At 49.6% G+C, this 25,320-nt stretch overlaps 1 protein-coding gene across 14 annotated transcripts in view; it reads right to left on the bottom strand.

Annotated features, from left to right (window-relative positions):
* TBC1D14 (TBC1 domain family member 14) overlaps positions 1-25,320 on the bottom strand; it is a 121,869-nt gene that overhangs the window by 4,810 nt on the left and 91,739 nt on the right. For 7 of the 14 annotated variants that reach the window (XM_078367573.1, XM_035294131.3, XM_078367572.1 and 4 more), the window contains 8 exons: positions 25,109-25,226; positions 23,100-23,206; positions 19,533-19,613; positions 17,453-17,547; positions 15,884-15,955; positions 15,077-15,205; positions 11,841-11,950; positions 1,572-1,830 (listed from right to left, as the gene is read on the bottom strand). In XM_078367573.1, the coding sequence (XP_078223699.1) occupies positions 1,572-1,830; positions 11,841-11,950; positions 15,077-15,205; positions 15,884-15,955; positions 17,453-17,547; positions 19,533-19,613; positions 23,100-23,206; positions 25,109-25,226 (971 nt within the window). The remainder of the gene's footprint in view (positions 1-1,571; positions 1,831-11,840; positions 11,951-15,076; positions 15,206-15,883; positions 15,956-17,452; positions 17,548-19,532; positions 19,614-23,099; positions 23,207-25,108; positions 25,227-25,320) is intronic. The other 7 variants (XM_078367578.1, XM_078367576.1, XM_078367577.1 and 4 more) reach the window with 2 other exon arrangements.

Genomic DNA, 25,320 nt, shown 5'->3' with positions numbered 1-25,320 from the left:
TGCTGCCCAGGCTGGAGTGCAGTGGCACTTGACCTCCCACACTCAAATGGTCCTCCCATCTCCGCCTCCCTAGTAGCTGGGACTACAGATATACACCACCATGCCCGGCTAAGTTTTGTATTTTTTGTAGATACAGGGTCTCACTATGTTGCCCAGGCTGGTCTCAAACTCCTGGGCTCTAGTGATCCCTCAACCTCGGCCTCCCAAAGTGCTGGGATTACAGGTATGAGCCAACACACCTGGCCTAAATGACCTGTTTTCTTTGACAAAGGCAAGCAAGAGAGGGCTAAACAGTGAGAAGTGAGTGGCAGAGCTATTACAGAGGCTGTGGGCCTCTTTCAACCAATAACAAGGCATGGACTTTTTTTAGATGTTGATTCCAACCAACTAGAAAGCCACTTATGACATTTGAGTTTGAAAACTGGGTATCTGATGACAGGAAAGGATTAGTAGCTGAGTGGTAACGGTATTGCAGTTATGTTCAAAGAGCGCCAACAGGTGACCTGGTGCCTGGGACTCACTGAAATACGGTGGGAAGGGGCGAGGAGGGAGGCAGCTCAAACAATGGCTGTGCTTCCACAGCCACCGACACTGGAGGACAGGCTGTGGGGACTCGTTATTTTATGTTGTTCTATTCCTGTAACTATTTTAAGTTTTCCATTAATTTTAAAAAAAAAGCTAAATCAAGAACAGGCATTTCAGGAAGCTGAGATGGGAGGGTCACTTGGGTCTGGGAAGTGGAGGCTGCAGTGAGTGGAGATCGTGCCACTGCACTCCAGTCTGATGCTAGAGCGAGACTCTGTCTCAAAACAAACCCCAAGCATTGTGTAGCACACACGGAAAAGTCTAAGTCTTCACAGACATCCATCAACAAGGACTTCAAATCAACGCTGAGCAGATGCAGGACCAAGAACCCATATTGGTCTTTCTTTTCCATTTTAGTATGACCAAGCCTTGGAACAGAAAATGCAGGTCAATCCCACTGGGGACAAGACCTAAGAGGGATGCCTGGAGGAGCCGAGGAATATAGACTGTCCACTCCGCTGCTTGGGGCATGTAACCCAGAGAGGGCACAGCAGCATATCAGATGGAAAGAGCCAGGAGGGACCCGTGCCCTCCTTTCTGGGCTCTCTGTTGTAAAAGGGAGATAATCCCACCTCCTTCTCAAGGACACACACAAAAGCCTGCCACAAGGCGTGGCCATAGGGCTCAGTAAGTGGGTCCACTTTGTTTTCTGTCCCTGGCATTTTTTTTTAAAGCGGGGGGTGTGTGGCTTACAAAATACCTTCTGGTATGTAAAGAGCACTACACGGGTTCAAGAACTGACCCTCTCAAGACCACTGCAGCAGAGGGGTAAAGGCTTTCATTATCCACACCCTGTCCGGATGATAGAAACCCAAAAAGGAAGTGACCTGCCAAGACGCCCTGTGGCATAGCCACGTCTCCATGCAGTCCCCCTAGCTTCCAGCCCAGGGACTCCTGCAAAAGTGGCTCTGTCCTCAGACAGCACTTTATGTAGGGGCCTTCCTGAGCCGCAGTCTTGGAAGAGAAGAACACGAAGGCCAGCTGACCTGAGCCCACTTCTTGTTTCGGCTCTGCATCTGGATTGTGGCGATGGAGGCAAACAGCTCCTCGGCAGGCAGGTCCTCGGGCAGCCGGGTCAGGAACTGGGCCATGTGGATGAAGTCCATCTTGGTCAGGATGTCCTCGAACAGCTTTAGAATGCCTAGGGCCGTGCGGAACAGGAACTCTTCCCCATCGCGACAGAACACATCCCAGATACGACAGGCCAGGTCGAGGGGCAGAGATTTACTATATAAGGTAAAGATCCTAGGGGGGAAAAATTGGCATTTTTCAGATTTTGAATCTTTCTTAAGTAAGAAACAACAACGAATTTCAGTCTGAATGAAAAACACTCCCCTAGTCACTATCATGCAACAGCTGGGGGCTGGGGCCAGGCCTGCATTCATACTGAAGGGCAATTTCAACATTGCCTAGGACAGCACTACCAGCTTCTGCACAATCACGCAGCACACAGCTTCCGAATACTGGTGCCGATTACTCATGTGGGCAACGAGTATGTGCTGAGCCCCTGCTGCCTGCTCTTGCTGTAGAGGCAGGCATCCTGTCTTAGGGACCGCTGTACCCCATGCCACCCACAGAGCCAGTGCACGGCAGGCTCCCCTTGCCCTGGGAGTGTACACCAGGCTCCTTCCTCCTCTGGGCACCCACAGGCTCCTGGTCCCCAGCCTGGTGCTCATCACAGCACACCGTGTTTGCTTCTGCCTGCCTCATCCAACTGAACTAGATCTGTTGTCCTGTCTGGCAGTTCTCTGCTGAATCCCAATGCCGGGTCTGTGGCAGGACTTCCCACATGTTCCTGGCTCTCAAAACCTGCCCATCACTGACAGTGCTCGGTACAGGTGGGGATCCTCGGCTGGGTGGGGACATCTCCACCCCTCCTGGAGCACCTCTCTTCCAGAGTTTATTATTTCCTGTGCTGGCACAGAGATAGTGCTGGGCCCACGCAGCCCCTGAACTCAGCCTGAGGGCTGATTCAGTCAGGAGGTCAGGCCACTAAGCCTTCCATGGCTCGACCCTGACTTTCCCATAACAGATCCCACAGAAAAGCCCACGCAGCGGTCAGCCTGCTCACACGTCTCAGGCGTGGGTTTCTGTCCACAGTGGACTCTGCCCGGGGGTGCTCTGCTAGATGCAACCTGTCTGCCAGGTCCTGAGGACCTGCAATCATGGACGTGCGCTGCACGGCCTGCAGCTCCTGGATGAGGGCAGGGTGTTCTGGGCTGTCCCTCGTCAGAACCTTACAACACTAAGAGTCAAGGAAGGCCTAAAACTCCAGACTTCCTTCAGCTGAGAGGAGGAAACAGCCAGGTACCAGAGAAAACCCACACCTAGAGAAACAGAAGCTGAGGGCCCACTGGGTGCTGTGTGTTGTGTGAGGCCCTCCGGAAGGACACTCATTACACTTGAAGGAACCAAGCCTCAGGACAGCGGCTAACCAGACCCAGGTCTCGCCACCAGTAAGTCCAGAGCCAGACTCTGACCTGACTTCAAAGCCCATACTCTGATGTCTCAGCCTGAGCACACACACACAGGTGGCAACACTGTCATGGGCTGGGCAGGGTTTATTCTAAAATCACAAGCCTTTAGCCCGAGTTTCTTGCTATTTCAAAACCAGAAAACCATTTCACCACCTGGTCTAGAAAGTACAGTTTAAGAAAGAGCAAAGAGATCTTTTCTTTCCTTAGTCTAGAGAATATTCTCAATTGTACCAGAGAGCATGCTTATGAACACTGTGGGTGAGCACAGAAGAGCCCACCTGGCCTGCGAAACTATCTCTGTGTGTCCACTTACACGTGGAAACCAGACTCTGACCTCTGTCAAAAAGCAGAGTCCTGCTGGGTGTGGTAGCTCACACCTATAATCCCAGCACTTTGGGAGGCTGAGGCGGGTGGATCACCTGAAGTTGGGAGTTCGAGACCAGTTTGACCAACATGGTGAAACCCTATCTCTACTAAAAATACAAAATTAGTCGGGCATGGTGGCGCATGCCTGTAATCCCAGCTACTCAGGAGGCTGAGGCAGGAGAATCACTTGAACCTGGAGGTGGAGGTTGTAGTGAGCCGAGATCGTGCCACTGCACTCCCAGCCTGGGTGACAGAAGCAAAACTCCATCTCACAAAAAAAAAAAAAAAAAAGCAGAGGCCTGAGAAAAAACTCATGGGAAAAAAAATGATAGTTTTTATATGGTTTATACACATACATATTTTACATATATAGTCAGATAGGCTTTTTTTTTGAGACAGAGTTTCGCTCTGTCTCCAGGCTGGAATGCAGTGGTGCGATCTCAACTCACAGCAACCTCCACCTCCTGGGTTCAAGCAGTTCTCCTGCCTCAGCCTCCCAAGTAGCTGGGACTACAGGTGCATACCACCACGTCCAGCTAATTTTTGTATTTTTTTTTAGTAGAGATGGGGTTTCACCATGTTAGCCTGGATGGTCTCTATCTCTTGACCTCGTGATCCGCCCACCTCAGCCTCTCAAAAAGTCAGATATTCTTTTTCCGTACAAACTAAACTTTGTTCTTCTTTTAACATAGTATTCTTGAGCTCAGATTTATCTGTGAGTCTCCAAAAGTTACTTTAGACAGATAATGAACTTCATAAAATTAAGTCACCACCAGAATGACCCAGAATGCCATTCACTACACCCAGGATGCCCCCTGCCCCGCATTTCCATGAGACAAATCAATTTCTGATCCCTCGAGCTTCTCCACCCTGGCTGTGCTCACTGCTGAGCATGCTGGGACCACGCCTGGCTCCTCACTGCAGCCTCTGTCCCCTGCAGGCTCTTCCCACGTGCTGTCTGTCACTATTTCTTGGAAGGTCATTTCCCGACTCTCAAGCTGGACCAAGTTTCCTGTTAAGCGTTCACGCTGCACCACACACATGAGGCCCTGACATTCTTCATCTTCCTTTCCACTGAATCAGTGAAGAGACACTCCTGAACACTTCCCTCTGCCTTGCACACCCTCATGCATCTTCTCAGCCTTGCAGGCTCTGGCACGCCTCTCAGCAACCAGATCTCAGGCCCTCTGCTCCAGTCAGGGCTGCCCAATGGCCTCTCCAGCCCCTGGGGCTCCACTCCAAGAGCTCCGTGCCACTCTAAGCCACTTCTGTCCCCTTCTCTAGACTGCAAGTCTCTTAAGGGCAGAGAGCCCACTCCACAGTCTTGAGCCGAGTGTCCTCTTCTCCCAGTCTCTCCTCTGGCAGGGACTGCGCAGAGGCGCTGCCGCATCATCATCAAGGAGCTTCCAAATGTGGGCTGCATTTTAAACCACATTTAGATTCGAAAGCCAGCCACGAACAGGCCATTGAAGGGGGACACCAGGCTCTGTCCTGGCCCCATAGAAGCCCTGACATGGGATCAGAACCGCTTGGAATAAGGGGGCTACTGTCTACACAGCCCTCCTGGTTCAAGGTCCACCTTCCCCTGCTGCCCTCAGGCTCACACCGGGAAAGACCCTTTGTCCTTCTGAGAGCCGGCTCAGCGCTCCTCCCATGGTCAGAAGAGAGAATTCAAGGGTTTTTCTCTCCCAAAACATCTGGATGTCTATGTGTTCCCCCGACACTGCATATTATCACATTGTCAAAAATGGTAATTTTTTTTAAAAAGTAAAAAATAAAAGTATGTTTTTAAAAGTAAAAAAAAAAAAAAAAAGTAATTTCAAGTTCAAGTTCAACTAATGCAAAATAACAATTGCTTTCTTTTTGAGGCAGGGTCTCCCTCTGTCTCCCAGGCCATAGTGAAATGGCACAATCATGGCTCACTGCAACCTGGATCTCCTGGGCTCAGGTGACCCACCCACCTCAGCTTCCTGAGTAGTTGAGACTACAGGCACACACCACCACACCGGCCAATTTTTAAGTTATTTGTAGAAATAGGGTCTCACTATGTTTCCCAGACTAGTCTTGAACTCCTGGGCTAAAATGCTCCTGCCACCTCAGCCTTCCTAAGTGCTGGGACTACATACATGTACCACATGCCCAGTCCAAAATGATGTCTTTCTATGCTGCTAAACAAATGAAGTGGCTCTCAGCTTAGAAAAGACCCCAGACACAAGCTGCCTTTCTGTCCCCCATGATATGTGTGGGAGGAAAGGGGCAGTTTTTGACATTGTGTCTTCACAAATTCAGAAACTTCTTATCCAGCCAGGTCTGTTCCACTTGCTTGTCTGAGTTTGCCAGAGGCAAGGAAGCACCATGGGGTAAGGATGAGGGCAGTTCAGGGCCGTTGTGAGGAGGAAGACGGTGACCACGGAACAGAATTGACCTCTGCCCGTCTCCTGATGAGGGCCCTGGGCTGCACACACAAGGTGCTCACTTCGAACGTTTTTACAGGGACTGTCAGCTGAATCCTTGCTACAACCCCAAGAGGAGTACAGTCGTCTTTTCCATTTTACAGAGAAGAACAGTACAAATGAAGGGAGATTAGCCGGGCGCAGTGGTGCACACCTGCGGTCCCTGCTACTCAGGAGGCCAAGGCAGGAGACTGCATGATCCCGGGAGGCGGAGACTTGCGGTGACCCCAGATAGTGCCACTGCACTCCAGCCTGGACAGGGTGAGAATACATCTCAAAAAAATAACAACAATATTGACACCTTTTGAGATAAAATACGTAAGTAAAGTTAAAAAAAAAAAAAAAAAAAAAGGGAGGTTGTGGAAAAGCAGATTTAGCTTAAAGTATAACAGTGAAAGTCACTGGGTAGTCTCACCCATTAAGACGCCGAGCCCGCGACTTGGACCGTCAAGGCCCAACATCACCAATTTCTAGCTGTGTCCCCATTTTTCCATCCTGACCAGCTGCTAAGGAGGAGCCCTCACCCCCACGGCTGGCTTGTGAATGGCACTCAGCCCTCCCCCAACCACAGGGCTCCCTGTATTCCCAGAAACGGCAACAGACTAGACGGTGCTAGGTAAGAACAGGGTTACTACTCAGCCTTAGTAGATTTTCTGAATCTTAAATAAAGCAACATTAAACTCCTAACAAACAATCCTATCTGTTAAAAGTTGGAGGTAGTTATTTAAGACTCAGTTCAAACTTAGTTAAGCCCACAAACCACCCCCACCTTGATTCTGAAAGCAATTAGACATATATCCAGCTGTGTCCGGGAGTCCTCCCCAACCTGAGCCCAGTGGGGTTCACATACCCACCTCTGTGCCCCGGAGTCCTCCCAAACCTGAGCATGGCGGGGTTCACATACCCTCTGTGCCCAGGAGTCCTCCCAAACCTGAGCACAGCAGGGTTCACATACCCACCTCTGTGCCCCGGAGTCCTCCCAAACCTGAGCTCGGCGGGGTTCACATACCCACCTCTGTGCCCCGGAGTCCTCCCAAACCTGAGCTCGGCGGGGTTCACATACCCACCTCTGTGCCCCAGAGTCCTCCTCACCATGAGCCCAGCAGCGTTCCAGTCTGTCTGTCCCAGCACTTGGCAGGGGCCAGCAGAAGTGAAGTAAATATCGTGAGCACCGCATGAGAACGCAGGCTCCCACTTCAGCCGGGTCAGGGTGTGCCAACGACGCACAGGCTGCTGCCCCCGCTGTAAGCAGGTCCCCAGTGTAGGCAGGGGACGCTCCTCCCTCCTCCACACACCTGTAAAGACCCAGGCTACACCAGACGTGCTCAGCAAGAGCTCCTGCTTCGTAAGGCACTCTTGGGGCAACCTGTACCCCAGAGGTGAAGAGCCAGAGATGACCCATGTGCAAGGGGCAGCGGAAATTCCCCTCGAACCTTTCTTTTAAGGTAGAAACTCGAGGCAGTGACAGGATCTCCAAGGATCATTGAACATCATCGCAAGAAATGCTAACCACAACATGGAATGTACTGCCCGATTCTTTTCTTAATTCAAGGTTACTTAATATTAAACCTACTCTAACCTCTAGATAATTCTGCCGCTGGGTGGCATGGGAAATATTTTCACAAGTTTAATGACCTAAATTCAGTCCTCTTACAAAAAGAAGATCCTTGACAGTGGAAACACTGAAAACTCCACAGAGGACGGAGACAGCTGACGGGCCCTGCTCTGACCCATGTGCCTCCTGGGGGGAGTGGAAGCCACAGCAAGAGAAGGCCCAGGAAGACGGTGTCGGCAATGAAAGCTCATCCTCAGCCTCAACTCCTCAAGAGCTACTGGTTAGGCAGTAGACAGGGTGCACTGGAGGAGGGACAGGCACCTGACTTTAAGCCCAGGCAGGTGACCCTCAGGCACAGACACATTCTTTGACCTAGGACACTGAGCTAGGCGTGGGGCCAGGCACTAGGGAACCAGAGGTCACTCTCAAAGCTTCAACACACAGGCAGCAGCCAACAGAGGGCACCCTCAAAGTGTGGGTAGAGCTGGGGTGGCGCGAAGTAGGCTTGGTGGGCAGACAGTGTGGCAGGAAAGATTTTTCTGACCCCAAGTGCAGTCACCTTAATGGGGTACCCAAACAACCCACCCAGGATGCTGAGCTGGCCATACCCACAGGCCCCTCAGCCCCTGCTGCAAGCAGGAGGAAGGCTCTCTGCCTCAGGCAGTTAGTTGCTGAGCCCTGGAACTGAGCATGCTTTGTACCCCCAAGGCACAGTGCAGACCCACAACACGGAGGCAAGCCCAGCTGTGATGGGTGTGGACGTGGCTCTGGGGAAGGCAGCCTGATGTAACAGAAAAAGCAAAGGCCCAGAAGGCAGATTGACCTGGACCTCACACCAGGGGTGTGACATTGAGAAGTAGGCCTTGGTGACTTCTGTGCCCAGAAATAGGTACACTTGCTCCTGAACACTGAAGACCACAGTGACGAGGGCTTCTAGGACAGGGCCTGTGTAAAGTCTGTTCTTCCCCCTTTGCTTCCTCTCCACTGCCTGCCCTGTTTCTGAACTGAGCTTTCGGCTGTCAGCACCCAACAAGGAGCCTGAACCACGTGCGGACCACCAATAAATGCCGACTCAGAATAAATCATGAATACGTGGCTTTCCTGTGCTTAGTTCAACTTGAATCTTATACTAAGGCCTGTCTATAGGCCTTTTGTTTTGGAGATATAGGCTCGCTCTGTTGCCCAGGCTGCAGTGTGGTGGTGTGACCTTTGCTCACTGCAACCTCTGCCTCCCAGGTGCAAATGATTCTTGTGCCTCAGCCTCCTGAGTGGCTGGGATTACAGCCTAGCCCCGTGCTGGAACTGCAAATGCAGACTGTATCCTAGCTGGTGCTTCTTCCAGAACAGTCAGCACTTCCTCAAAAGCGTAGGGTCTGGGGAGGCCTCAGCAAAGCACAGTGACAGCATTCACAAGGCCCTAGGCCTTCACAGCACGGAGGCCGTGGGGGTGAAGAACCCTTGCTGCTTCCTCTTTGCTGACTGCCTCACTGCTTGTTACAGACAATCCAGTCCACATTCTCCACTCAACGCTGGTCCTGTCTCTGGAACCTGAGCTAGGGGACCCATTCTATGAGTGCCACTACCTTATACAAACCCCCTTAGAAGGGGTGCTAAGGGAATTGTACAGCTCTAGAGCTGATTAGACTCGAGTCTGAACACCAGCTCTGCGTTCGGCTGGCCACAGGACCTTGGCCAATGTATTCTGCCTCTCTGAGCCTTGGTTTTGTTTTTTGTTTTGGAGAGAGAGAGACAGGCTCACCCTGTCACCCAGGCTGGAGTGCAGTGGTATAATCTTGGCTCCCTGAACCTCTGCCTCCCAGGTTCAAATGATTCTTGTGCCTTAGCCTCCTGAGTAGCTGGGATTACAGGTGTGCACCACCACACCTGGCTAATTTTTGTACTTTAGCAGAGATGAGGTTTTGCCTTCTTGGCCAGGCTGGTCTCGAACTCCTGACCTCAAGTGATCTACCCGCCTGGGCCTCCCAAAGTGTTGGGATTACAGGCACGAGCAGATGCACCCGGCCTGAGCCTCCGTTTTTCATCTATAAAACAAGTGTTACACTGGGCTTGGAGGGGTTGTTCCAAGGGCTTATAGAGGGCATGTGTGAGAAGCACTAGGGTCAACAGATGTGGTACCCTCTGTCTTTGCCCCTACATCAATTACAACCATCTCCAGACTGGGACAGAAGCAGAGAGCTCTATTCTCCAGGCCTGCGTTTTTCACACTACCTGGCATGACCCAGCCAACGGCCAGTGGACTGTGAGGGCAATGAAAGTAGATTACCACCAGCACTTTTCTGAATAAACAGAACAGAATACAGTACTTCAGAAAGCTTCACATGGTCGGGGTTAGGTACTGGGTCATGAAACTCCTGTTTCCAGCATATACACGTGTTGAGTTTCTGCACACACTGGTCACAACTTAAAACGCATTTCCTTTTGCAAGTAAAGGTGGGAAAATTTTGAAAGACACTATTGACTTTCAGCCTAGAATCCTCAAAAGCTAATCAGAAGTCTAAAACAGGTTAAGGCAGAAGCTGACGGCTCAGCTGGATCCTCTCCTGTCCTCCAGTACGTGGGCCCCAGCCAGGGAATCTGAGGGGCACGGCTCACAGTCAGATGAAGACTGTGGGGCAGCCTCTGCAGGAGTTTCATGTTCACAGGTGTGAAGAAAATCACCATCTGCTGAGTAAAGGTCCCTTTAAAGAGGGTCCTACACACTTCTATCCAGCACAGCCAGGCAGGCCAGCCCAGCGGTCCCGCCAGGACCATTCACAGCCCACGTTCACTGTCCTCGGTCTCCAGCTCCTTGTGGCTTCGGCTACAAGATTCAACCTCCAAAACCCTTGTCATTCTCGGCAAAGGCCAGTGAAGTGAAAACAGTCCAGAGTTTAAGACAAAAGCAACAAACCAAGAATCCCAAAGGCACACTCTGGAGGGCACAGGCGAGTCTGCTTTAGCTAAGGGGTCGGCTTCCATTCAAATGACCCTTGAATTTCACCTTCCAGAAGGCCTTTCCCTGCTGAAGAAAGTGGGCAGCAACAACTAAACCAAACCAGCCAGCGATCCGTTCACAGCGGCTGCACGTTACCACCGGATTCAGCGGCAGAGCAGCACCTTCTTTACTCCTGCGGAGCCCCTTCTGTGAGTCGGTGGTGCCACACGGTCACCCTGTGGGGTTAACCAATGGGGTCTCCAGATGAGGAACTTCACGGCCTTCGCCAAGGCCACAAGGCAGTAACAGGAGAAGCTGGGTCTGGGCTGGGGCTATGGACCCCGCAGGCACCCTCTTCCCACTACGTGATCGGAGAGGCTGCTCCCTTCCACCACGGGTCCGCTGGCCCTCTTACCTGCCCCTCAAACGCAGTGCTCTTGGGCTAACAGCTGCACCCCAACCTCAGCAGCCCCTTCCCCCCGGCATGAAGACCTGCCTGGCCGATGGCCGCTGCCCAGATCTCTGGGGTCCTCGCATCTGCCTCAGGGAGCCTCTACTTAGATGCCCCGCAGGCACCTCAGAGTCACCCGTCCAAAGTCAAATCCACTAACCGCCCCAACTGCATCTTCTCCCTTTGTCTTTGATCTTAGCTGAAGGCATCAGCAAACCCCCTCCCCAGTCTGCTGTCAAGAGCTGACCATGCTTCTTTGACAAATCCACAAGATTCCCACCCACTTCGGTTTTCCCCCCTTAATTTGTCTCTCTGTTCCCAGGCTCTGCTGCCTCCCAGGTAACTTAAAACTCCCAGCTCACTCTGCCCCACCCTCATCCCAAGCAGAAGACTTCTGTCACTCCCCCGGCCCTGCAATCCTGCCCAAGCTCCATAGCTTGGGGTCTAAGAGCCACCATGACCTGGCCTCCCAACCTCACTGCCTGTCACCCTCTGCCCTTTATTTTCAGCCTCAACACAAGGGAACCTGGCTATAGCGCCCGCTGACTGTGGAATGGCACATGCACTTGTCACCTTTGCTCCATGCCCTGTGACCCCTGCACTGGGTCCAGGACCTCCTGCCTTCCAAGATAGCACTCATCTCACGTGGACAGTGGCCACGGACACATTTGTCTCCCACAAGCCAGGAGCTCCTGAGAGGTAAGAGCTGGCCTTCTCCTCAGCCCACCTCTATACCCAGTAAGAGCCTGCACAGGCCCGGTGCTGGGGTCAGGTCGTTTAAGGAACAGATAGCACTTGGGAAACAAACGGGTGTGAGGTACCACTTCCCCATGAGGAAGTGCAGGAGGGCCAGGTGGAGGCACTGATGGTCATAAAACTCAGGGGCAGGGCCATCAGGGAAGGCTGGAAAGCAGGACATGAGGACTCAGCTGGGCCGTGAAGAAGTTGGCAGAGAGGAGAGGGAAGATCGGGCAAGGGCTGAGAAATGCTCTGGAAACACAGGGAAAGCCGGTCTTACCAATCAATTAGGTAGATATCTGGAGTTAGGTTGTTCTTCTTGAAATGAGCAAATAATTTCGGCAAATTTTCTTCAAAGAATACCTCAAATGCAGCAAAGTAAGTCAACATCTAAGGAGATAATATGAAACTTATTGAGAAACTATCTGCACAAGTCTCCAATTTATAAAAAAGTCAATATATGTACACCTTTAGACTCCAACAATCATCTTATGTAATTACTCATACATTTTCAATGGCAACTCTTTCTAGTTACTACACAAATTATAAGCAAGCTCTATTTCTAATCTTCAGGGTAACATCAATAGCTACATTTTATCTTCTTCAATGTACAGAAAGGGAACCGAAACCCAAAGCAGTTACGTCACTTGCCAAACAAGGGCATGGCCTTCGTACGTGGTAACGCTGGGAATGAATTTGTGCCCCTCCCGCTGCAAAGGCTGAGCCTGTACAGACTCACTCACTCTTTCCTAAAAACCAGGAATGTATGAACTATGTGCAAGCATTTGGAAAAGCAGGCAGGTCTTGTTCCCTCCCCTGGCACTTCCAGGGGGACCACACTACTCATGTCTAAGTCAAGGCCACACCGTTCTAGCTGACAGACGCAGACCTTCAAATGCAACGAGGGAGAAAACACTGCAGGGAAAGGAGGGTGTTGCAGCCCGCAGTTTATGGAACTGGCTCCTCAGTGGTTTACGGTTTTTCAGGAAACAAAACGTACAAAGCTGGGAAGCCATGCTGACAGCAGAAAGAACTGCGGCTGGGCAACACTCTCCGATGGTGGCCCAGTTCTGCTCCAGTGCTCAGCAGCTGGGCGCCTGGGGGCAGATCACAACTCTGGTGTCTGTTCATTGAATAGAGGGGCTGTACTGTAGACAGTGGCTCCCAACAGGGGTGATTCTGCCTCCAAGGGAACACTGGTCAATGTCTGGAGATACTTCTGGTTGGCCCAACTAGGGGCAGGTGCTGCAGCACGAGTGTGTGGAGGCTGGGGAGCTGCTGAGTGCTCTCAGTGCACAGGACACCCCCCAGCAGAGTAACACAGCCCTAACGCCACTGGGGCTGCTGGGGAGGAAACCTGCTGCTGTAATGAAGACCCCACTCAACATTCCAACACTATGGTTTTTCATTAAAAATACAAGCTATGATTCCTAAGCACAATTTTCATCACGTTTCCAAAAAGAAAGCTGGGGTCTTATCTTCGAAATCAGCAGAAATTTAGATGAAAATCATTTAATTTTTTTTTTTTTTTTTTTAAGATGGGGTTTCACCATGTTGGTCAGGCTGGTCTTGAACTCCCGACCTCAGGTGATCCACCCGTCTTGGCCCCCAAAGTGCTTGGATTACAGGTGTGAGCCATCACGCCCAGCCTAATCATTTAATTATTTATAAAAAGATAAAATTTACATGCGGGAATCATTTCCAGGAATTAACATCGTAAGCAACAGAATGCCAGTATATACTATGCCAATGAGTTATTTCAAGAGTAAGAACATTTCCTAAAGAATTTTTTTTCCATTTCTGACCATTACTTTTCTTGGAAAGGTAGGTTTTTACCTGATTATAAAAATCATACCTGTAAACACTCACTGTAGAAAACTTAGGACATAAGTAATTTAACCATCCATAAACACTACTAATGCAGTGGCATATTTCTTCGTACTGTTCAACGCAGCAGCCACTACAGTTTATGTTTTATCTGACATACCTTTGAAGAAATTAGTATCTTGAATACTTTCTCACAATGCAGTTCTCTGCAAGCATCACTACTGATCACTTACCAAATTTTAATTTACCATTCTGTATTCTCCTAAACCCATTTTCAGCTATTTCCACATCTGCAATTGTAAGTAAGTGTGCAATTACTATCTTGGTGCAGAATGCTTTGTCCACATGTATGCCTGTCTTAGAAGCGACTTTTATGAGCAGAACTGCACACCAGTGGTATTTACAGCTACTGATACTTAATACCAAGGTGTCTTCCAACAGGACTCTGCCAGTGTATAGTCCTGGTAACAGCTACCAAATCTGCCAACAGCTTCTAAATACGTTAATGTGTGTACTATCTGAGCAAGACATACTCGGTAAACCTTAAGATACCAAGGACGAAATACTCCTTAGCTGATCTAAACTATTAGACCATTTTAGTCTTGGAGTATTGGTAATAATTATTGGCAAATCCATGATGGCTGTGTACAGTGGCTCACACCTGTAATCCCAGCACTTTGGGAGGCTAAGGCAGGTGGATCACTTAAGGTCAGAAGTTCAAGACCAACCTAGCCAACATGGCAAAACCCCATCTCCACTAAAAATATAAAACTCAGCTGGACATGATGGCAGCTGTAATCCCAGGTACTAGGGAGGCTGAGACACGAGAATTGCTTGAACTCAGGAAGTGAGGGTTGCAGTGAGCCAAGATCACACCATTGCACTCCAGCCTACGTGACAGAGCAAGACCCTGTCTCCAAAAAAAATAAAAATAAAAAAATGCTGATGGGCTTGTTAAATCGGTGACTTGTATACTACAGAAAGAACAAAGGCTTAGGAACCAAAATGGATTCAAATCTCAGCTCCTTCACTTACCAGATCTTAGCAGATGCATGCCCTGAATAAGTGAGTCCCTTTACTCTGAATCTTAACACCTCACCAGGACCGTGCAGCCAGCTCATCTGGGAGGCATAAGTCCCACCCCCACTGTCGCCTCCTCCCGCTTATACAGTGTCATAAAGACTAAAGCATTTCACTAAACAAATGGCTGCCTTTTAAAGAACCAAAGAGTATGGTCTTCAGCGTGCCTCCTTTCTCCTGAGTGCGAGCACACTTCACGAAGCAAGGTGACGACGAGCAGCAGCACAGCTCGATTATGATGTGTCCTACATAATAGGTCCAAATGTGGGCACTGCCATCAAACCGTGCCTTTGACGCCAAGTGTGTATGTTTAAGCAGGAGCCACACTTCCTCCTTCATTAAAGAATACATTTTCAAAAATACTGGTACCGTTTTTTCTGAGAACACGTATTAAGAAACCCAGACATATGGCTACTAACCATGTCTTTTTAAGCTTACGTGCGATCCACTGCCCAAATCATCCTCCACCTTACAGTGCTGCTCACTCTAAACAGCTCTTCACAGAGGGAGAATGTATTCTTGTATTCTTTTTTCCACTGAAAACACAGACGAGTAAACAACTCGACATTTAAAGACAGTACCCAGGGCCCGAACACAGAGGATACTCACAAGGCCATGGTCCACTCTGAAAAACGCCATTTGACAGGGTTTATTCAAAAGGTTAGAAAAAGCAATAAAGGCATCTGCAGTATCTAAGTTCAAGATCAACACTGCCGCTATAAAGGACATGCCCTGAACCTGAGACAGGAGAGAAAGGTGCGTTAACGTCAGCGGCCACAGGGTCACAGCGGCTCATTCGTTTTATCCGAGACAAACCTGACACTCTCACGCTAGAAAGGTTCACACAACCACCCACTCCACCCTCCACCCAACGCTGAGCTGCCCTCACTCAGAACTACCACTGTCACCTCAGCCACCTGGCCTGCTCCCACCCCGCAAAGAGAAAACCCTAAGGCAGCCCTCTTAGGCCCCGCATCTGCAATACTGCTCTTGCCTGCGTCCAGTGTCCCAGTGCTGCAGGCATGTATCTATATAACTCAGTAAGCGGGATATCAAACCACGCGTGCGCACACACATGTGCGAAGCCACAGAAGTATCAGCAGTGCTTTTTAATGTGGTTAAGGCTTTACTGCTTTTAAAGTGGTTAAGGCTTCTTTGATTGAACGTTGGGGGAAAAAGTCACATGCAAAAAAATGAAAATCACATTCAATTAAAATGTGATGAATGCCCCAGAGCAGCCATGACAGCTCAATTTCTTTAAGAGGAAACTGAGTCAACTCACTTACCCCAAGACTTTTCACACTCCTCGGTAAAAACGAAGGCACTGGCTTGACATTTGCAGCTAACATGTGCTGGACAATAACTGACTTTCTTTTTAGATAATAACAGTATAGAATACTGAGAAACTTCACTTACATAACCCACATCTGGTCGGTAACAAGTATAAGCGCCCAAAATACTGTGCAACATGTCATGATATGGACCACCCTGAAAGGATCAACACAGCAAAAACACATGCATAAGTATGGTTAGTACTCAGAGGAGCATCTGATGCTACCACCGCTGCCACTGCCACTGCCGCTATTTTCAGCATTATGAAATATGCCAAGTATGATGCCAGCAGCTCTATATGCATATGGAATTCAACCAATTACCCATTCACAGCCAGAGAAGTCTGCAGCTCATGCTATGACACTGCTCTGAAAAGAAGCCGGCAGGCCAGGCAGGAGCATCACCCTAGACCAATATCCTTTATTTGGCTCCTGCTGTGTAACTGTGATCCCTTTCAAAGTCACCAGGAAAGCCAGGTATCCAGGGGCTCTTCAAAGTAGGTGACTGCTCAGTGTCACTCAGACTGTCTGCTTCTCTTCCCTAGCTTATCACTCTCCTGGTTTCTGTTGTTTTTTTCTGAATGGCAAGTTTAGGAAATAAAATCTTCGAAGTCGTGGTGGCTACCATTTTGTTTAAAAATTTTCCCAGCTCTCCCATCCCTCTAACATCCACTTGTTCCTGTAACTGGGAGAAGTGGGGTTCCAGGAAACAGGCTCCCAGCTAAGTCAACTGCCTGCCGCAAGGCAGCGCGGTGCTCACTGGGCTCATGCACCAGACACCAAGGCTGCTGGCAGCTTTATAGATTCCCTCACTTTCCTCTTCTGAAACAACTTCTGAAGACCCACACGGAAATCCACAAAGATGAGAACCTGACTGAGTAAAGGCAGTGAGGACAGACAAGGCACAGGTGCAGAGGTATTCTGCAAGGACAACTACCCCCAAAAACCCATTATGGATAAGAAAGGGGTCAAAAGACCCCTAGATTAACGTCTGCTGGCTCAAAGCATGGAAGGTCTTTAAAGAGTTCAGCTCAGATGACCCCAAAACCTACTGCTGGCAGCCCTGTCCTGTGCCCAGATGCCCACGGGAGCTCTACTCTGCTTTTCCTGCCACCCAAGGAGCCTGTCCTATCTCCCACAGCTGCACTGTTCTCCTGGTCTACCTGCTCAGAAACCTGTCAGCCCAGCTTGGCCACCCACCCTGACTGCACCTGGCTGCCAACGATTTCCCTTTCTGACACCAGTTCACTGCCCTGGGCTCATCTGAGCCGAAGCCCATTACGCCGCAATGGCCTGGCTGATCGCAGACTGCTGCACAGTCCTGAGAGCAGAGCAGTGTCCAGGAAAGTGCCAGCAGACAGAGCCATGGGGACCCTCTCAGACCAGACCTGTAGGGGCTCTGAGACATGTATCTCCAGAGGAAGACAGAATTGTCTTTTGGAGAACCAGTATGGACACACTAAATATTTGTTGGAAAGAATCAGTTACATTTATTTTAAAAAGTCTAAATGTATTTAACAGTAACATCCACTCTACCTCCTCATATCCCCCCAAAAACCTAAGTACCTTTCAAACTTGACAACAGATTTATGCAGTTCAGCATCTATGAATTTTAGACAAACACACTTGAAAGCAACAAATCACCACGACTTACTTGCTGGAAAATGCAGAGATTAGGAAACGTTCTAGAAATGTCCAGTTTAATAAGCTCCAGACTGGCTTCTCTGTCTGCTGCTGAAAAACCAGCATCTGTCAAAAGATGCCAAAAATCATTACATTCCCTGTGGGCATGAGTGTAGAACAATTATAAGGCTTTGCAGTTTTACGAGAATGAAACATGAAAAAAAGTTCTTCAGAAGTACACTGACCAGGCTGGGCGCGGTGGCTCACACCTGTAATCCCAGCACTTTGGGAGGCCGAGGCGGGTGGATCACGAGGTCAAGAGATCGAGACCATCCTGGTCAACAAGGTGAAACCCCGTCTCTACTAAAAATACAAAAAATTAGCTGGGCATGGTGGTGCGTGCCTGTAATCCCAGCTACTCCAGAGGCTGAGGCAGGAGAATTGCCTGAACCCAGGAGGCGGAGGTTGCAGTGAGCCGAGATCTCGCCATTGCACTCCAGCCTGGGTAACAAGAGCGAAACTCGGTCTCAAATAAAAAAAAACAGAAGTACACTGACCTAATCACAACTTGACTCGGAGTGTACCTTCAGAGTGTTTAATGGCTTGTAGGGTTTCTTACTTTAGAGAACAAAGTATCTTACGGCACCAGCTGATTTTAGATTATCGTTAGGTTTTTCCAGAGCTCTCGTCAGTAGCAATCAGTGGAAGGCAGAAACAAGGAGAATAAACACAAATAAACTCCAAGCATAAAAACACACACGCACATCAGTGATCGATCTCCAACTTCTTCAGTGTCAACTCACTGTATGTAGAAACTACTGCGGTATCATGAGCTTGTAACGTTTCTTTTTTATCTTTTGGTAGAGACAGGGTCTTTTGTTTCCCAGGCTGGTTTTGAACCTCTGGTCTTAAGTGATCTGCCCACCTCAGCCTCCCAAAGTGCTAGAATTACAGGCACAAGCCACTGTGCCCAGCCAGTGTATAATATTTCTAACAGGTCATCATAAATAATTTGTTTTATACTTTTTTGAATTCTAATATCACATAGACTGTAAAAATGATCAGTAAAATAATGTACTTCTTAACCAACAAGAGTAATCATTCTTGTGTGTTATGGAAAATTGTAAAGGCATAATCTAGCAGACATGCAGTGTTCTTATCTCTGTAATTCTGAGTGCCTCTAAAAGCCAATATTCAACTAATCCCAGACACCAGGCTACTGAAAGTCATGTGAACAACTTTAAAGAAAAAGACACCGATTACGACCGGCCCTGCAGCATGTCAGGACACAAACACCTCTCAGAAACTGGGAAATCCTATTTCTTTTCTTTTTGGGGTTTTTAAATTTTTTTTTGAGACGGAGTCTTGTTCTGTCACCCAGGCTGGAGTGCAGTGGCGAGATCTTGGCTCATTGCAATTTCCACCGCCAGGGTTCAAGCGATTCTCCTGCCTCAGCTTCCTGAATAGCTGGGATTTCAGGTGCATACCACCACATCCAGTTAATTTTTATTTGCTTTTTTTTTTCCAGATAGAGTCTCACTCTATTGCCCAGGCTGGAATGCACTGGTGTAGTCTTGGCTCACTGCAACCTCCACTGCCCGGGTTCATGCGATTCTCCTGCCTTGGCCTCCCAAGTAGCTAGAATTACAGACACCTGCCACCAGCCTGGCTAATTTTTGAATTTTTAGTAGCGACAGGGTCTTGCCATGTTGACCAGGCTGGTCTCAAACTCCTGACCTTGTGATCCACCCGCCTAAGCCTCTCAAAGTGCTGGGATTACAGGCATGAACCCCTGCGCCTGGCCTAATTTTTATATTTTTAGTAGAGATGGATTTCACCAGGCTTGTCTCGAACTCCTGACCTCAGGTGATCCATCCACGTCAGCCTCCCAAAGTGCTGGGATTACAGGTATGAGCCACCACACCTGGCCAATTTCTTACAAAGCTTTCTTCCTTTAACTTTTGCTTTAAAAAAAACACCCTTTTCTTGTGAAAGTTTTTATGAATCCACATCAATCTCTACTGTAGTTAAGTAAACTTCCTTCACTATGTAATAAAGAAGGACACACATAGTTGACCACAACAGCACGCTGGTTTTAGAATCGACTCTACCTTCGTTCTCTAGTTCGGAGCCTCCTGTGCTAAGGGACCGCCACCTCTCCTTGGCTCGAGCAAGACAGATGTCAAAGAGCTCTGGAAGAAAAGCCTCTGGGTAAGTGTTATGTGCACATGTGAGTATTTTTCATCAAAACGACCATAGAACACAGTACTATTTCCTTCAGATACTTAAGTTCAACTACAATAGGCTTAATGCACACTTAACAGGCTCCTTAAACAATTCCCCCCAACTTAGCCTTCGAGTAATTTTATTGTTTAAAGACAGCCCTAAACAGAGAAAGATTCCACACATCACTACTATTTACTCTAGGACACAGCCCACTCATAAAACTGCCTTGCTTTGGTCTTTGTGGCTTGTCTACTGCCTCTCCTAGACCGCGAGCTCCCTGGAGGGCAAGACGGTGAAGCTCTCTCACGTCCTCTGCATCCAGAACACACAGCTCTGGAACCGGCACAGAGCAACCCAGTCAGTGAATGTCTCACTGACAGAGGGAGGGAAGGAGGGACCAGCCGAGACTCATCGGGTTCCAAGCAAGGACATGATGCAGCTGCCCCCCACCTGGCACAGGCCTGGCAGTAGAGCAGAAATGGAGCGGGGGGGAGTCCCAGGAAGACACAGAAGCTTCAGAAAACAGGACTCTTGCTGGCAGAGAAGAATCACGATTGCCTCCAAATCTCCATATTGAGAGTATTTTGTGGCCGTTCTCTCTGGGTAGTTTGGGAATATTTAAGCAGTGAAACTTTACTAGCCTACACAGACCTCTACAGGTATTTCCATGCCCCATTCTTCTTCTAAGAACAAGTGTGAAGGCTGAACCCACAGAGCTCCTTCTCAGTGCCCCGTTCCCTCTCAGAGCCCAGTCTCAGGTGTTTCCTGGTCACCTGGCTTTTTCTTTTTTTTTTTTTTTAGACGGAATCTTGCTCTGTCGCCCAGGATGGAGCGCAGTGGTGCAATCTCGGCTCACTGCAACGTCTGCCTCCCAGATTCAAGCGATTTTCTTGCCTCAGCCTCCTGAGTAGGTGGGATTACAGGTGGGTGCCTGGCGCATTTTTGTTTTTTTAGTAGAGATGGGATTTGGTCATGTTGGCCAGGCTGGTCTCAAACTCCTGACCTCAGATGATCCCCCTGCCTCGGCCTCCCGAAGTGCTGGGATGACAGGTGTGAGCCACCGCGCCTGGCCGCACCTCCGGCTCTGATCAGCTCCGAGACGTCTCAGATGACACACAGTCACTGGTCTGTCACTGAGACTTTCATCGCAGCTGCCCATGGAATTTTTAGCACTCTATTCTTCCCATGATTACTTCTGGAAAATACAGTAGCGCACATCTGCCTTCTGGGCAGTGCACACTATTTTATTAACGTGTAATCCCAATTCTGCTTCACTATTATAGTATCAGTTTCCAAAGCGGTGACTTAGCAGCTGTGCTCCCAGGACAATCCCACACTGCCCTGAGCTGGTGCCTCATGCACCTGGTGGCACTTCCGCCTGCTGTCCACCTCTAGGAGGCTGGACAAGCTTTGGTCATTTTGGCAGGAGGTGCATGAAAACCACTGTGTGGTTGTGACCACTAGGGAGTCACTTCCCAAGTGAGGCATTTGACAGTGATGTCACACAGGCTGGCAAGACTCAGGTCCAATGGGTCACAGTGTCAACAGTTTTGAGATTCTCCCCTGTGGCTCTATTGGTGTGTACTGGGGAATGCTGGAGGCTGGACAGCTACTACACCTTCTTCCCAGACCCCCTGCTCCAGTGTCCAAGTACAAGATTGACAGGGGCCCTAAAAGTGAAATTTGCATAGTACTATTAGGTCGACTTTCAGTAAGTTTCCAATTGTACAACCACAAGAGCAAAATCTTGGGGCTCTCCAAGTCAGAACACGGGCTTTAGGATCAGCCTGGGCCCCACACGAGCCAGAGGCCTGAGCACAGTCTTAGCCTTTCCAGGATGCTGAGCCTTCTCAAGAAGAAAATGAGGTCAAGGTCACGCTATCAATATTAAGTAAGACCCGTAAGTAAGAACCTAATATGATGCTTGGTACTCAGGAACCAAGATCAATTATGTTCTTACACCGGCTTCAAGACATAGTAAAACTGGGATTAAGCAGGACCCTATCAGGTGGCATTCATTCACACAGCAGATATTTCTTAAGGGACTGCCACATTCGGAGACCTAGGCTGGGTAAGGGTGACAGGGCAGAGAGCACAGCAGGTGAGGCCCCAGCTTCCCGAGCCACCGGTGCTAGTGGGGGCCACTGACACTGCCTGGCTCACAATACAAGACAGACACAATTTATACAAACTAAGCCAATATCGAGGTTTAGGCAAATGTCTCAGACTTACATCTAAACATGTAACTGATTCAACATCTGTTTAGCCCAATCTACAACAGTATGGTCCATAGGTTTTAATTTAAATAAAATCCACCTAGGAATCAGTGAGAAGCAAAATTAAACACCTACACAGACATACAAAGTACTGTGCACTGCACTACATCCAATCTGCAGAGACAGTTTAGAAATAAATGCTCAGCAATTTCTCCAGACCTCAACTTCGGAGGATGCTTTTAAAAAACCATTTCCACAAGTTAAATGTTATTCATCTTTTCACACAAAACAAAATTTTGGCAGGTATGGATTTAGCCAAAAGAGGGAGTTTCGGTCCCCCAAGTTCCTCTGTAGGACCGCACTACACAGAAGCCAGTCACCAGTCAGCCAGCTGATGCTAGCCTGTCAAGATAAAACAACAATCAAAACCCCAACTAGAGAGTGAAGATACAAAGCAACAGTGTAAACCCAAAGGCCTTCATGAACATAAAAACCACACCATCTACTCCCCAGGTAGCTCCTAGGCCCCAGAAACAGCAGGAAGGCAGCCCCATCTTTCCGCAGCTCAGACTGCAGGCAGGGAGGCAGAAAGGAAAAGAACGGCTGCCATTATTAGGCACTTAATTTGAAGTCTGTGAGCTCCCGGCATCTGTTTCACTCTGGATGTGCTGCAGAGTGCGCGGGACACCTGGGCAAATGAATTCAGTCTGAGAGAGGAGGAGCAGATCTAACACAGGGAGAGATCAGTGAGCATGCTTCTCACCCAGCTGACAAACCCCCAGAGCCCCAAGGACCCCAGTCTCAGCGCAGTTATGTTGTCCCTTCAAGGCTGCCTGAAAAAAAATCCCACAAAATACCAACAGACACCCCTGTACAGCAAATGCCTCCACAGCAAGAACCACCTGCCCCTTCCACTCTCACGTCCCAAGCAAGCCTTGCCTTCTTAGGACTCTGATCTGCCAAGCTCAGGCACCTCCCCTGGATGCTCTGAGTCCCATCTTTCACGTCCCCTTTACTCCAGGGCTCCTGAATGGTGCTGTCAGGTAACTGGAGTGCTCAGCACTAAACCCAAGCCTCCTGACTGCTCCTCTCTCCTGAAGGACACAGTCTCCTGGACTCTCAAGACACAGCTTCATGGCAATGGCTGCCATTCTTCCCAACAGGGCAAATGGGGGAGAAGACGCCACAGGGCCTGGGGGTGGACTCCTCGAGCCCAGGATCATGCAAGTCACTCACCGTGGGTGATATTTAACTCGTTGCCAATGGCTAAGCTCCAGACTTTGCCTCTCACACTTGGAGGGATTCCCTGCCACCATAAATCTCGAACTTTTCTAGAGCACCACCTGGACAAAAAGGGAAGCAACAGTTTATGCATTTGTTCTACACAAAGACATTTGTCTACCTGTGTGCCTAGCCGCGAACCACCAGGAGCTGGGATGCACCGTTCTATCAGGCCCAGCCCCTGCCCTCAGGGAGCTTAGAGTCCAGGGCTCTGTAAAGTGAAATCAACAATCCCCTTCCGCTGGGCAGCCGCTGTGGCAGGTATGGAAGAGTCCCGCAGAGCGGGTGCACCACAAACCAGAGGGCCCCGGCACCACTCTGGAGCCAAGTCCTGAATGACCTGAGCACATGAAGGATGTGAAGGACTTTCTGAGCAAAAAACGCAGGGGGAAGTAATGGCCTGGCTCCTACAGGAATGGCACATAGCTGGGAGTGGTAAGGAGTGCCAGGCGGCAGTGCGGCAGCACTGGAGACAGAAGCAGACTCCAGCAGAGAGCCAGCAGGCAGCTGTCGCACCAACACAGGCCTAGTGCCCAGATGTGAGCTGGCAAGCTCTAACTGCTGAGAAGAACTGCTGACTTAGAACATTCTGGACTGTACAGTCGTTCCACTCTGCTGGGACAAGGAACACACACTGCCAACAGCCTGGGCAAACCAGACCCCCAAGGTGCCTCTGAACACAGCATTGTGGGGCACACAGGCTTGAGGCTGCAGAAAGCAGCCTGCATCCTAACTTCGCCCTTACCTGCCGTATCCAGGCAAACGATCCCTCCTCTCTGAACCTGTACCATCCTCTTGAAAGTCAGGATGGTGAAGCCTACCCGCAAGGGCCACTGTGAGGATTGAGGTGAAGTACCAAGCAGTCAGCACAGTGCCAGGCGGCGTCTGTGTGCAGTCAACGGCAGCCACTGCGAGCCTGCATGCATTCACATCACAGCCAACCCAGGGCGGTGCGGGACAGACCAGAGTGGTCTCCCTCTCTGGGAGCAGCAAGCATTCTGAGAACCTCTGTTCTTGTCGCTAGATTCCATTTGAGAATAGGTATAAAGTGTTTCCTGAAAGCACCAAGCCTTTTGAGGATGCTGCCTTTAAAAGCATGCTCTGAGCCTATTTTCCTAGTGGAGACCCTGAGCAGGGCCATGTGACCCCTGCAGTGCTGACATGTGGGATGAGAGCAGAAGGGAAGCTGGCATCCAAGCTCCCAGCATGCCTCTGTGTGCAGCCCTGGGACTTCCACCCACACACCGGCCCCCACCCATTCCGAACACAGGAGAATAAAAACAGGACGCACAGCTGCCCCTCGGATGTGAAGAGGGCAGCCGCTGCCAGACTCTGGTGGGTGCGCTCTACTAAACACTGGAGACACTATCCTCAAAGAAAGGAAGACAGAGGCCTGGACAGACAGCTGCGTGCACAAAGACAACCAGAGGCTCCGAGAGCTAGGGTGGGGGCAGGAAAGTCTCCCCCGAACTCTGAAGAGCACACAGGAGTTACCTGGCTGAGGAGGTACAGGACAAGAGCACCCGGGCACAGGGCCTGGAACATGTGAGGCAGACACGGGGTTAAAAGCAGCAATATCTACTGGGGGGGGCTCTCTAGGGAGAGGGCTCTGTCCAAGTGGAGGAAAGGCGTCCGAGGGTGAGGCTGCCAAGGAAGGCAGCCCACCTCACTGAGGGAAGTGTCCGCTAAGCTAAGGATTCAAATCGTATACTGAGAGTCACAAGAAGTTACTGAAATTCTAGGTAAGGAAGGTGACACGGACTCGTGCTTTAAAAGCTGGCTCAGGAGATGAGAAGAAGGTGAACTGGAAGGCCTGGGCTGAGCCAGGGCAGAGGGGAGGAAGATGACACGACTTCAACTCGCTGCATCCAGGGCGTCACTGCCAGCTACAACGACTGCAGCTGTGGGCCAGATTCTAGAAAGAAACGCTCTGCAGTTCAGCCACACCCAGGGCCATGTCTTACATTGTTTCCCAGTTAGGTAAGATCTCATTATTCCAGGTGAGCACAGCATTTCCAATGCTTTCCTCCACTCTGCATCTTTCTTCCAGCTGCTTCTTCCTCCGCTGGGCTTCTTTCAGTTCTAGAAATTACAGTTTAGAAAAACAACGATCTATAACTGATAGGCACCATTTCCAAGCAAGGGAATTTTCCTGTCACACTGCAGACACACCAGG

The sequence above is a fragment of the Callithrix jacchus genome, chromosome 3 (assembly GCF_049354715.1).
Source record: "Callithrix jacchus isolate 240 chromosome 3, calJac240_pri, whole genome shotgun sequence".
Classification (NCBI taxonomy): domain Eukaryota; kingdom Metazoa; phylum Chordata; class Mammalia; order Primates; family Cebidae; genus Callithrix; species Callithrix jacchus.
Note: the sequence above shows the minus strand (reverse complement) of the source record. Positions and strands in the feature narration are given on the sequence as shown.